This window comes from Xyrauchen texanus, chromosome 17, assembly GCF_025860055.1.
Source record: "Xyrauchen texanus isolate HMW12.3.18 chromosome 17, RBS_HiC_50CHRs, whole genome shotgun sequence".
NCBI lineage: Eukaryota > Metazoa > Chordata > Actinopteri > Cypriniformes > Catostomidae > Xyrauchen > Xyrauchen texanus.
In genome coordinates, this window is record NC_068292.1 from 17392493 (window position 1) to 17406786 (window position 14294).

The window sequence follows — 14294 nt, forward strand, 5'->3', positions numbered from 1 at the left end:
TGAAATTTCAGGAAACCTGTTTGAAAACACTGTTTGGAGATACCGATGAAAAAAATTACACACTTCATATTTAAGTTTTTGTTTTATGAATGTTACAGAAAAATACTGGAAAACAAGTAAAAGTGTACCAAAAACAAAGCTGTTTAGCATTTAGAATTTGGTGATATAATGCTTTTAATTTGAGCATTTGAACTGACAATCAACAAACTGTTCTCATCAGTTATGAAAGTAGTATGAGTTGGAACCACAGAACAAATGCTTTCTTCCATTGTAATAGTTGTCACGCAGGTCAACCACTGAGCCCTTGATGGACTCACGGAATTGTCGGTGAGCTTCACTTTTGCTGAAGGAGTCCTGGAGCTCAAGCAGGGTGGGCTGTGTCCTGTTATCTATGGTTTGCGTTGTTTCTTGAATGCTTCGGGGCTGGATGATTTTTGATAAATATACATTCCCTTTCTCAGTTTGGGATTTCATTGTTTGAAGCTTCTCCTTTCCGTCCAGTACAGAATGGAATGTGTGCTCTAAAATGTGCCCTGTGTTGGAGTTTTCCACCACTTCTTTTAGGTCTGCATCAACAGATCTGTACTGATCTGTACGTTGAGTTTCTGATGATCTCTGTGAAAGGCTGGTGTCATCTCGTCTGACCTCCACAGCCAAAGGGGTGAGTGTACAGGGTGCGGATAGGCCCAGATCTGCAGCCCCTGAAAGAACAGAGGTGGCAGGAGGAGATGAGGATGGAGCGTAGGTGCTTTTCAAAGGGTGTCGATTTGGAAGAATCCTGGCCTTGCGTCCTTCCAATGGCCGAGAAGGAGTGAAAATAGGAAATGATCGCTCCCTCTGTCACATATGACACAGAAGAGGTTAAATCCTGGACTGCGGTCATCATATTTAAAAAGAAAAAGTAATTAAAACAGTATTGTAAAATGCACACTTCCGGTACTAGATGCTAACTGAGACTGAACATTCTGTATTTCCTTTTGTGTGCTATAGAAAAAGAAAGTCAAAGAGAAAAATAGATTTTTAGGTGAATGCTAAAGATGCTCTTCTTGTCAGGTATGGGGCATGTAGAAGGACTCAATCACAGGCAGAATGTCTAGGTTACGGATGAAACCTCCGTTCCCTGATGGAGGGAATGAAACATTGTGTCGAAGAAGCGACACTAGGGGTCTCTCTTGAGAGCCTTTTGCATCTCTGATCTATGAGAAAAGGCCAATGAGAAATTGGCAGACAGAATTTTCATGTCCCGTCCCCGGACATACAGGTATAAAGGGAGGGAAATGCATCTGTTTCATTCAGGATTTTTCTAAGGAGCCGACAATGAGGTTCGGCCGCAACAGTGGCTCGGTTCAGCGACGTGGCCGGGAGGACACAACGTCTCATTCCCTCCATCAGGGAACAGAGGTTACATCCGTAACCTAGACGTTCCCCGTCTGTCACTCACTTCGACGTTGTGTCAAAGAAGCGACACTAGGGGTCCAATTTAAATCACGCCATATGCTGAGCCGTGTACATGTACTGCTGACACAGATTCGGGCAGGTCTTTTACGTGCCAATGCAACCGGCTGTGCCAGGCTGCACGTGACCTTCCCCAACGGCCCATAAAATCGTCAAAGCCTTCTTGTTCTTTACCCCTGACAGGGGGGAACAAGGCGACGTGCCAAGCATGGGAGCAGGCCGTGCCAGCCACGCCCTTTCTCTCTCTATGTTTCTCGCATAGAGTTAAAGCGGCTGGGGCCATCTTAACACTATCATACGCATCGGGGAAGGCGATCTTTCCTAATTTTCCTATTCTTTCAGGGGGGAAAGACCCTGCGGAGACCACACCTGCCCCGATTGGGGGAGGTAAAGTGTGGCGAAATACATCACATGGGCTTTTAGGTCACATGTGTAGAATGGTGCGGTGGTAGATCCTACCTCATTGGGAGGAAGGAGTTGCTACAAACACGGCGACCGGGGGTCCGTGAGGACTGCCCAAGAGATGCCGGTCTGCTCGCAAGGGGACCGTACCGCGAAAAATACACACAGGGGGAAAAGTCCAAGTGGGAGCCCGTCCTGTGGAGCACCTATTCCAGTGCAGGGTAAATTGAGTACCCGCATTGGTCTTGGTCGGCAAAATCCTCAGCTGAATTCGTGGACCAGAGGGCTAGGGAGGAGTCAACCAGGGTTGAGTTCGTGGGATCTCCTGGGGTAAAATCGTACGGTATTACCTCAGCGGAGGGAAAGGGCGCTAGGTGCAAGCGGTCCACCCGGTCAGTTTTTCAGCTTATACAGAGTTCTACCGGCTCAGACCTGAGAAAACACGGGACGAAACCGACTCAACCCTGAGATTGAAAAATCTCGCAAAGGTATTGGGTGTTGCCCAAACCGCTGCTCTGCATATGTCATATGAGGTGCCCCTGGCCAGCGCCCATAAGGACGCAACACTTCTTGTTGAGTGTGCTTGGACCTGCAAAGGGGGGGGGGTTATGGCTTGGGTGTGATAGGCCAACGTACTCATACGTACCCAAAGACTTGCCGTCTGCTGTGTCATGGTGGGTTGCGATAGCAGCTACATACACCTTTAAGGTGGAGGGGGACAGCCTCCCCTCCAACCTCTCCTGCAGGAATGAAAGCACTGACCTAACTGCACACCTCTATGGGTCTTCAGCCCAGGAAGAACACCAATTTGCAAACAAGCGCCACTTCAGGGCATAAAGTTCCTGGTAGAGGGAGCTCTGGCTTGGTTGATCATGTCTGCAACAGCAGGTGGTAGATCAGCTAGATCTTCCACATCCCGTCCAAGGACCAGACGTGGAGGTTCTAGAGGTCTGGGTGCGGATGCCAGAGCGTGCCTCATCCCTGAGAAAGAAGGTCCTTCCTCAGGGGGATTTGCCAGGGAGGGGCTGACGCGAGGAGTATGAGATCCGAGAACCAAGTCCGAGTGGGCCAATAGGGAGCCACAAGAATGTCTTTTTCCCCGTCCTCCCTGACCTTGCAGAGCACCTGTGCAAGCAGGCTCGCTGGGGGAAATGCGTACTTGTGCAACCCCATGGGCCAGCTGTGTGCCAGCGCGTCTTCCCCGAAGGGAGCCTCTGTTCGGGCGTACCAGAGCGAGCAGTGGGAGGTCTCTCGGGAGGCAAACAGGTCTACCTGGGCCTTGCGTTGTCTTGATAGCGCACCTGCTACCCCATTGAGATTGCCCGGGATGTGAGTGGCACGCAGCGACTTGAGTTGCTGCTGGCTCCAAAGGAGGAGACGACGGGCAAGTTTTGACATGTGACGGGAGCGTACGTCACCTTGGCGATTTATGTACGCTACCGTGGTGGTGCTGTCTGATCGGATCAAGACGTGTTTGCCCTGAATTAGTGGGAGAAACCTACGCAGGGCAAAAAGTACAGCTAACAACTTTAGGCAGTTGATGTGCCAGAACAGTGGGGCTCCTTTCCAACGGCCCAATGCACACGGCGCCCCAACCCAATTTGGAGGCGTCTGTGGTGACCAGGACGCGTCGGGGACACCTGACTCTAGAAAGCAGGGGTCTGCTCGACTGCCGCGGAGGATGCCATATGCCCCAGGAGCCTCTGGAAATGTTTTAAGGGGACCGCCGTGCCCGGCCTGAACGCGGTGAGGCATTTCAGCACTGACTGCGCGTGCTCGTTGGTGAGGCGTGCTAACATTGAGACTGAGTCTAACTCCGTGCCGAGAAAAGAGATGCTCTGAACCAGGGTGAGCTTGCTCTTTTCCCAGTTGACCTGAAGACCTAAACGGCTGAGGTGCCTGAGCACCTGGTCCCTGTGGGCGCATAGTAACTCTCGGGAGTGGGCTAGGATGAGCCAGTCGTCGAGGTAGTTGAGAATGCGGACGCCTGCTACCCTAAGCGGGGCTAGGGCTGCCTCTGCAACCTTCATGAAGATGCGAGGGGACAGGGACATGCCGAAGGGGAGGACCTCGTACTGATACGCCTGGTCGTTGAATGCAAACCGTAGAAAGGGTCAATGTCGAGGCAACATTGAGACGTGGAAGTACACATCCTTCAGGTCTACTGCTGCGAACCAGTCTAGATGCTGGACGCAAGTTAGAATGCGTGAGCATTTGGAACGGGAGTTTGTGCAAGACCCGGTTGAAAACTTGCAAGTCCAAGATCGGTTGTAAGCAGCCGCCTTTCTTGGTACGATGAAGTAAGGGCTGTAGAAACCCTTCTTCATCTCGGATGGAGGGACAGGCTCTATCGCGTCTTTGAATAAGAGCGTAGCAATTTCTGCGCGCAGGGATTTGGCTGGCAAACTGAATTGCATAACCGAGTCGAATGGTCAGCGTGACAGATTGGGAAGAGAGAGCCACGCGTCCAAGCTCCATGCTAGGGACACTAAGGGGATGATTATTTTTGACGTACCCGGCGGGACTTCGCAGCGGATCGGAGTAGGTAATGCAGTGTCGGGAGGCAAAAACACGTCCTGAGGCTCTTGTGCTGAGAGAAGACTCAAAGCACTTACCTTGCTCCGCACACCCGGTGGGGGGCGGGTTAGTGACTGAGGAGGAGGTCCCGTGGAGGCGTCCTCTAGACTCGTCAGAACCGGCCGGCCGGGGGACAATAGTTGTGGGGCTGGAGGCGAGAGGTCTGCGTCCAATGTGCCGGGACTGTTGAGGTGTGGCCGCAGAGTGCCGTGAGAATGGCATTTGCAGGCCAGGTGACCCAGAGACAAAGGGAATTGCTCTTTTATTGAGAATGTGGGTACCGCAGCATGACGGGGATGCAGCAAAGTAAATAAACGTAACTGAAGATTTTCCTCCTGGCCCTCCACCGGGGGACAGAGTGGTCTGCTTACCAGCTCCGGAGCAAATGTCTTGGCCCCTGGGTCGTCTGTCTCAGGAACGCTTGGGTGCCTTCCGGGTCCTCGAAGGGGTTCATACGTTTCTTAGGTGCCGCAGGAGGGCGCTCGGGGCACGGCCTGTGCTGGAGGTGTGACGGGGCATTATGTGAGATATGGCCTCCGTCTGCTTTTTCACCGCTGATAACTGCTGGGCGAAGTCCTTTTGTCCACTTTGCGCATCTCGACCATGTTCAGCCACAGATGACGTTCCCGAACCACGAGAGTGGCCATCGCCTGCCCGAATGACCGCGCTGTGATCTTCGTGGCGGTTCCTGCAGCACGTCGGGATCAGGACTACCCAAGTGCAGATCTTTAAGTGGCCTGGTGGACTTGCCGGAGGGCCAAGGCATGCAGTGCGGTCAGCTCATCATGCACGTCCGGGAATAAAGGCACCGGGGGGGGCTTTCACTCCAGCTCCACGTTGACGGCGGCCCGGGCAAACATGTCGGACATCTGGGCGTGCTGGCCTGAAGTTTGCTCTTTTAGAGAAATAAACTCTTTTAACTGCGCTGTCGAGGTGCCAAGGGGCAAGCTGCACTGCTGTGCAGAGAAGGAGAAAGCCGCTGATATGCGCCGCAGATCCAACAGCAATCGCTCAGAGACGGGAAGATCGCTCCAGGGGCGGGACATGCAAATTCTGTCTGCCAATTTCTCATTGGCCTTTTCTCATAGATCAGAGACGCAAAAGCCTCTCAAGAGAGACCCCTAGTGTTGCTTCTTCGACACAACGTTGAAGTGAGCGACAGATGGGGAATGTGTGATTACCATTCTTTAAGGAAAATCAAAAAGCATTATCACAACAAAAAACAGGTAGACAATGACCCAAAAAAACTAGACAAGAAAGAACAAGACAAGAAGCTGAAACAGCTAGCAATTAGAAAACAGGTGTGAGAGTGGGTAGGGCAAACAAGGAGTGCAGGTGGAGCAAATGAACAGATGATCATGGAATGAGTGGTCAGGGCCATGAAAGGGAACAGGGCACAGAATCCAGCAGGGTGGCAAATGGAAAACAGAACATCAAAAACAACATAATATAACAAGAGTGTCAGGATCCTGCCACTAAAGAGAAAACAAGACTAGACTGAGATGACTGCCACCGTGTGAAACATTTTTGTGTCCAAAGTCTCTCGTTTAGTTATTAGTCTTCATGTGTACTGTACGTTGGTTTTTGTTTGTTTGTTGGTGTGTTCGTGAAAGAGTGTTACAATCATTGTTAGCCAGCAAACTGCTGTTATGTTTTCATCTTTATTACAGACTCTTCTTCTGAGATAAAAAATACTGCGTTTGGATCCATACCTCTCACCTCGTCCTTACAAACAGCATGACAATGACAGGATCAAAACAATTTTACATAAAATGAAAGTTATAGGGTACTGTCAATCTCAAAAATGACAAAAAGCACCATCATATATATTCAATACTCAAAAAAAAGAAAAAAGAAAAAATGTTACGTTTATTGTCCCTAATTAAATAAAATATAAAGAAAAATAAAACTAACACAAATACAAAGGGATTTAAGAACAACGTTAGGGTGAATGAATGATGACAGAATTTTCATTTTTGAATGAACGATCCATTAAATGAAAATTGTATCCTTAATATTGTTATTATGTAACACAACTGTAAAATAATAACAGCTGTGTTTCATGCCTCACAATGTCGTTTAGTCATGACCATATTCACATTGTAGCATGGTATCTTGTACCTCATTGCTCAATTAGTTAAAATAAAGTGCTAAAACTGTATGATAAGTCTATTTGGCAAATAAGTCATAGAAAAGATGTTAGGGACAAAACCATGTATATTTTACAGCTTCTGCTGTAGCTCTTGTACTACTCAGTGGCTTAAGTAAATGTTTGGCATTTAGTTGTATACAGTTTTAATAAGCCATACCAGTGGTGCTGTTAGAGGGTTCATTTCTCCAGTAATCATGGCAATTGTCTTCTCATGGAAATCATCCAGTTTAATGGGGTTAGTGGGGCCTGTGCCTAAAACAGAGATACGACAGCTTTAACAAAATAAATGACAGTACCTGCTTTCTCGTAACAATGCGGTAAACATTAACAGCACCTTCCCATAGTTAATGCCATCACAGACTTTTACGAGCAACCCTTAAAAAGTTAGTTCACCCAAAATTGACACCATCTATCCAGCGATACAATAGTTTTGTGTGAAGAACAGCCTGAAATTTGAGTCATTCGCTAAATAAATTTTAGGTTGTATCTCTCAAATGTAAAATATGGTAACACAAATTATGTGGCATCAGGTTTGACATTGAATGACATTATTAGTTTCCTGTGGGTCTTGTGACAAGTTTGAATATCTTAAATTGAACACAAGTAGAAATGAGATTTGAGAGTTACTGCAGAAAGGAGGATAAAAGGCTTAATTACGTACAACAGCGAATAATGATTTTAATTTAAATTTGTTCCTCACAAAAAGCTATCATGTGGCTTAAGAAGAATATAGTGTTCTTTAGGACTACTTTCTGTCATGTGTATGTTTTGTGTTTTTCTGTCATTTTTTAAACTTGAAAGTGTAAATCACCATTCACATTCTTATAAGAAAAAGACCAGTTTAAACATTCTGCAAAATATCTCCTTTGGTTTTCTGTGAAACAAAGAACGTAATACTGGTTTGGAATCACATGAGGGTGAGTAAAAGATGACAGATTTAAACTTTTGTACGGAAGTCAATATCTAACTATAAACAGTAATCCCAGAATGAATTCTCTCAAGACATTGTCACTGTCCTACCGAGAGCAAGCTACTAAAATATGAATGGAGGACTGCGATGTAATAAAACAGTGTTCCTGTTGCGGTATGATCATTTACGCAGTACCTGTGTAGTGTAGTTGGTATGAGGTGAGCCACTGGGCTTTCTCCAAGTTGCGTAACATGTTGGTTGTGCCCTCAGACAAGGTTGTATTCCAGTCACGCAGAGAGGCATTTGGGCACACTGTCTTCGGAGGCCTGGGGCAGAACACTTGCATCTTCTCTTTTAATGGTTTAGTATGCTGAGTATCCAAGAAGCAGACAGTGTGAATAGAACAGAGCACCGACTACTGTACCTTTGTGGTTTCCTCTCAATAGACCCAAATTTGCCCAACACTGACCGTTCCCCTAACATTAGTGTATTGGTCCTATTTGGTAACCAATTCCTAACGTTCTATGAACTTTATTTTTACCCTGCCCACTAATTAAGATTCCAAGAATGTTCTATGAACCAAAAATTGTCAGTTGGGAGACAACACATCTAAAGAGTGATGATGATCTTCTAAATACTTAAACATTTCTGGAGGTTACAGAATGTTTTAGAATATTCAGAAAGTCTTATGCAACTCACAGTCTGGAAATCATGTTGCCCTGGCCAAGTCACTGCTTTTCTTCTGGTTGCTATGGGAACATCAAGTATCTCATGACGGTACGGACTGCCTGCATTTGTAAAAGATAACATCTTGAGTTTGAAGTATTACTACGACTGAGTACTGTATTTATACTTCCACAAAGATAAAAAAATACAGAAGGGTTCAAAACATTTCATTTTTAAACCTGGAAACAAACAATGTTTTAGAATATTTAGAAAGGTTAAATTGTTACAATTAATGATAAATATTGAAGATTTTGCACATATAATCATTAAACAATATTAATCAAATTTGTGGCATTTGATAACTCTTAAAACAAGAAAAATGAAAAATAGAAGCATTTTTACAAGTGGTCTTTTAAACCCAAATGTATTTATAGTACAATAAAGTAATCAGCTCTAATTTCATCTCTGTATTTTCTAACCTTTAGTCTTGTGGAGTAAAGTGACTGTAGGTGCACTAGAGGGCAGGAGAGGGTTGAGGGGCAGTTTAGAACCAGCCCTCACTCCTGTGTCAGGGTCATCAGGGGATCGGTAAGATGGAAACATGGCATAGCGGGACATGTGGGACTGGTACGGATGCTCTCTTGGAACAGCAACTTTAATCATCTTCTTACTGCAGAAACACACAGATACAGATTGCAAGTCTCTGGATTTCCACAATGAAAATGTAGCACTTTCTTTTTGCCCTTGATCCTGTTCTCGTTAATCTGTTTTCTGACTGCACAGTCTCTCAGTTACTGAACAGCATGAAAGGAGGAGGACAAAAAGAGAAGAGCACGTGTGACTCCCTATGAGGTGAACATAGTTTATACACACTGTAAAAAATATGAAAAAAGAAAACATAAGACTCAAGCAAGTGTATGTGAAGTGTACAAAATTAAAATAAAATAGAGGCAGAAACATTTTTGGTATTTGTACCTCATGTCGATGTCTGTTGGTTTGGGAAGCCTTGAAACAAAATATAATCAAATGAAATAATACATTAAAAAAATCTAGATTTTTACAAATCAGTGCTTGCCCATGCAAAACTTGCCACCATGCTACAAGTGTTTTGTGGTTGGTTGCAAGGGCAATGTTAAGCGGTTGGTGGTGTGTGTTGCAGAGGTTGAAGAGGTTGCTAGAGTGTTCTGGGTGTTTGCTAGATACTGTAGTTTCATACTGGCCCAAGTCAATACAGCCCACCCCCAAATTATATTCTGGACCTTAGATATGTCTCAGATCCCTCCTTCAAAAGAAGTTCTCTCTCTGATTTGTTGTCTGTCAGGCAAATCTAATTAGTTTGGTTGCTAAGAAAAGCAATAGCATCTCAACCATAGTGATGGTTCTCAGAAAATGTTAGGTTTCAGTCATGTCTGTATCGCAAATGATGTGGGAAAATTTACATGCAAAAGTTCAAGTTGTTTAAGTATGAGCAATGGTAACTTTTGCCTTTGCAAGCACCGCTATTGGACCCTTTTCACAGCAAAAATTAATATCTACTATTACTGTATGTTTCCAATACTTTTCAAAAGAGGAAAAAAAAATAAAGAGAGATTGATTACATCAGTCAGAAGTGAGAAAGGTGGCAAATTTACTCACTCGGCAGCTATATTTAAACTCAATCACAGGACTGATTATTTTAAAATAAGGGTAATATAACACAAGCATAGTGTAATACATTTACATTAAATAATAAAAAAATAAAACTATAACAAAGTTTGCAAGATTTACGTGATATATAAAGTGAAAACATTTTACCACAGTCTGGAAAAAGGGTTCATAATGGACAAACTTGACTTAGCATTTAATTATGATGAATACAAGTAACAAACAGGAGCCAGTGAATAAGAAAAGTTTAACATACAGCTGGTCATTAATACGGAGATGACTCTTCTTGGTTGGGGTTAGGTCATAATATTGCTCAATGATGACAGACCTGAATAGACAATAAAGAGGATATTAAACATTTTCAGTCTTAAAAAGTTATTTAACTGACTCCATCAGCTTATTTTCACAAGTGAACATTAAATAAATATCAGATCTTAAATGCACGAGTTCTCACTCAGGTAACACTGATCCGCCGTAGCTGAAGTGTTGATGGCCCTTGGTGACTGCAGGGACTCTTTCGATCTGAGAAATGGAAGCCATCCTTCTATGAGCCTGATGGCTTTAGTCTTACTGATGACTCCTTGGGTAGGCCCTGAAATTGAAAAATGAGGAGTTTAGGACAGATGGCATTGCAATTTCTTTATATTTTCATAGACTTTTGTCATCAGAACGTCATAACAAATGACTCCCCTTCATCATATACAGAAGTCAGGCAACACACATACATAAATCCAACTCTCTGGAACATTCTCACCTTGGCAGAATATGAGAAAAGAGCTGCTTCACGGTGGCCTCTCTTGACCTCAGGGAGTTTAAGTGGAGATGGGACAGTTTTCTTTTTCAGACGAAATAAATAGTTTTCATGGTGAAAATCTTTCCGAGGACAGCTCTCCTGGCCAATGCCATGGCACACATGTTGAAACACGGGCAGGTGCTTGTCACAGCATTTTTGGATTCTGAATGCTGGCGTGCAAATCTTGTGTGCTGCTGCATGCATGGATCCTTAGACTGTCCATAGTGTTGATTCTACAAACAGCCACATGAAACCACAGAGTGACACCTTATCCAAGTCCAAGCACCATCACTATGGAAGCTCAGCTGCGCCTTTTGTTTGTGTTTAAGGGATTTGGTGATGCGAGATGCTCATTAGCCTCGCCTTGCTGACAGATCACACATAATCCTTCTATCAAGAACTCTAAGCCCTTAACACTCATTTATAAATTCAAAATAATGCAAAAGATGTCTTCAAACAAATTAGGCTGCTGTCAGACCACATCGGTGGGTTTTAACTGTAACATTCAAAGCTAATTTTGTAAACTCAAAAATAAATGTATTCATCATGAATCATGCCCCTAGAGAGCAATCATAGCTCAGAATGTAATGTCTGCTATCTATAGGCCTCTGAGTGCCAAAGGCCATCCCAGTGCAGTGCTTGAACTGAATAGAGAGGCTGAAACCAGAGCAGGCTATCAAAGACGCACAGATCTAGGCCACCATAATGCAAGTGTTTTGTGTATGGTTGCAAGGGTAATGCTATGCGGTTGGTGGTTCTTAGTGTGTTGCCAAAATGTTTCTAGGGTGTTCTGGGTGGTTGCTAGATACTGTAGTTGCATACTGGCCCAAGTCTATACAGCCCACACCCAAATTATATTCTGGACCTTAGATATGTCTCAGGTCCCTCCTTCAAAAGAAGTCTGATTTTTTGTATCTCTCTGCTTTGTTGTCTGTCAGGCAAAAATAATTTAGAGCTCAAACCATTTGAGGTTTCAGCCATATCCGTAGCACAAATGGTACGGGAATAGTTACATGGGAAAATGTAATGTTGTTTAAGGATGAGCAATGGCAACGTTTGCCTTTGCAAGCACCGCCATTGGACGCTTTTCACAGCAATATTATGTTTGCATTCCCATTTGCTCCAGCAGTGCTTGAGCAGAAACTCTGAAACCAGAGCAGGCTATCAAAGACACACAGATCTAGGTTACTGCAGAGAGTGTAAATGCCTCTGGTTACAGTGAATTTCTGAAGCAGCTATTGAACTCATAGGTAAAATTAGCTACTGTAATGTGTGTAGATGTGTGGATATAACAATGTTTTCTCATCTTGCATTCAAGCCTGTGTTGACCGGAAGAGTACATAACATACAATTTCAAATTTTGATAAAATTTCTCTCAGTGGAAGGTATAGATGCAGTTTTGCTAACTGAGCAGTAACAATTTTGAAATGTGTTTGTATTGAAATTGGTAACACTTTACAATATCAGGTTATAGGATATATGTTGACAAAGGTCAATGCAGTAGTTAAAATGAACTAAAAATGAACAACACTTTTACAGATTTTAAAATAAGGTAATACTTTACAATAAGGTACTATTGTTACCATTCATTTGAACTAACATAATTTCTTACAGCATTTCATAAAAAGTAATGTAAAGTCAAAACTAATGAAAACGTGAATTTTTAAAATGCATTAGTATGTTGAAATTAACATTAACTAAGATGTGCTATAAAAGTAATGTTTATTGTTAGTTCATGTTAACTAATATAGTTAATTATGTTAATGAATAAAACCTTATTGTAAATTGTTATAGAATTAATAAATCTTGGTTAATGTTAATTTCTGTATATAAGTTTTTAATAGGCTATACTTTTATTTATTTATCTTATTTATAAAAATTATACATTTTATTAAAAGTAGTATACATAAATATCAGTCGTATACGTAACGTGAACATGCATTATAGCTTAACATAAACGAGTAATGAACAGTAAATTTATAAATTAACATAGGATTAAAACATTCTGTAAAAACATTTTGTTAATTTTTAGTTCATAATACCTACTGCATAACTAATGTTAATGAATACACACATATTGTAATGTGTTACCTTGAATAGACACTCAAAATCCTGAAAAGATTTAGGAATTGTTACTTTTACCTTAATTTTGATTCTATTGTAATGTCTTCAAAAATATTAATGAAACATGTCTTTATTTTCAAAAAAGCAAATCAGCTCAAATCTTTTTTGTGTTGAAGTGATAAAATATCTGAAAAACATTAAAATAGGATTAAGAAGCTTGCATGCTAAATGATTTACAAATATAAATTACACATTTTCAAGCAAATTCTTTTTAAGGGCTTCTATTTAGGTTAATGATTGGTTTGGTCATTGGATTTATTCCCACTTTATCAAATTACAAACTCATCAATGCCCCCCATTGCAAACTGCTGGGGGAACTGTCCATGGTGCTGGAGTGCTTCACTGCCACTGGTCAGTTTTATTATAAATGACATTATCTCAGCGAGTGAAAACAATCTCAAATGCTCAGTTATATTACTGTGAGTATACAGTTCATTTCATCTACACTAACGTTTCAGTAAATGCCATGCACAAGCCAGTGGAAGAACAAACAAAAAAATTAACACATCAATCGATTTACAGGATCTTGTCCAATAGAGGCACAGCCAACTGCTTGCCAAGCATTTCCACTGACCGGCCTTATTTATAAGGCTGCGTTCAGCAATATATTCAGTATTACACCTTTAATTGGGATTCTCCCGGGGCCTTGTCAAAGGTTTCCAGAAAAGCTGCGATTTAGCACACACACCAATCTTAAGTTCAGTGACCAATTACCATTCTCCGCTTCAGAGGGGGTGCTGTATTACATTTCCTACTGTTGTATTATGAATGTAGTGCAGCGATCTAGCTCCCTTGGTTGCTTGTTAATGCTTAACTATGAAGAGCAGGTTTCATTAGCCTGTGTCAGAATATTCTGCTGTGGGCATTTTTAAATGTCAGGACTGCAGCAGTGCCTCATCTTACCAAAGAGTATCAACAGGTATAGGCTAAAGCGCACACCAGGAACTATTTAAATGTGTTTTAATGGTTAACCTATGTGTCATAGTTTTTTTTTAATGGAGCACTATAATAAGTAGTTCAGTGAACATCTCCTGGTTCATGTGTTGCATTCGTACCCAACAATCTAACAAAATGTGTGCACAAGCTGATGAAACTTTTGGTCAGAAGACTCGTCTGCTTCACACACCCATAGATGAAAGTTAACTAAAACATTTAAACACTCTCTGGTTAGATCTTAGAAATCATTATAGTTTACAAGCTGTGAAGAAATGTTTATCTTAAAGCAGAACCTATCTACAGTTACATTCTGCCATAAAAAATATAAATAATTAAAGTAGGTTTTTAAAGAGCATTGAAGCAAAGAGAGAAAGTTCAGCTGGAATGAACAACATTGGAACAAACACAGTGCCTTATTCAGAAGAAGTGAAGGTCTTGAATAAAATAAAGGTATAAATAAAATAGTAATAGTTATTATTATTATCTTTGGCAAAGCACTTAGATGGGAAGTGAGTGGGGCCAATCCGTTAACATTAAAATACTCACTGTTTCAAAAGTATAGCCACAAGATGCACACAATATGCATTTTAACAGGAATTTGGTGTGATAAAATTGCTTACTAACATTTTCTGTTT

The 14294-nt window shown here is 42.4% G+C and overlaps 1 protein-coding gene across 1 annotated transcript; it reads right to left on the reverse strand.

Moving 5' to 3' along the window:
* Positions 1-216: 216 nt before the first annotated feature.
* Positions 217-10346, reverse strand: LOC127657627 (uncharacterized protein C7orf31). Its single transcript, XM_052146496.1, has 7 exons — positions 10261-10346; positions 10063-10134; positions 8642-8832; positions 8196-8284; positions 7692-7866; positions 6744-6838; positions 217-837 (listed from the first exon to the last, which is right to left on the reverse strand). Exons 1-7 carry the CDS (start codon positions 10344-10346, stop codon positions 217-219), a joined length of 1329 nt encoding a protein of 442 aa, XP_052002456.1.
* Between the last annotated feature and the right edge of the window lie 3948 nt (positions 10347-14294).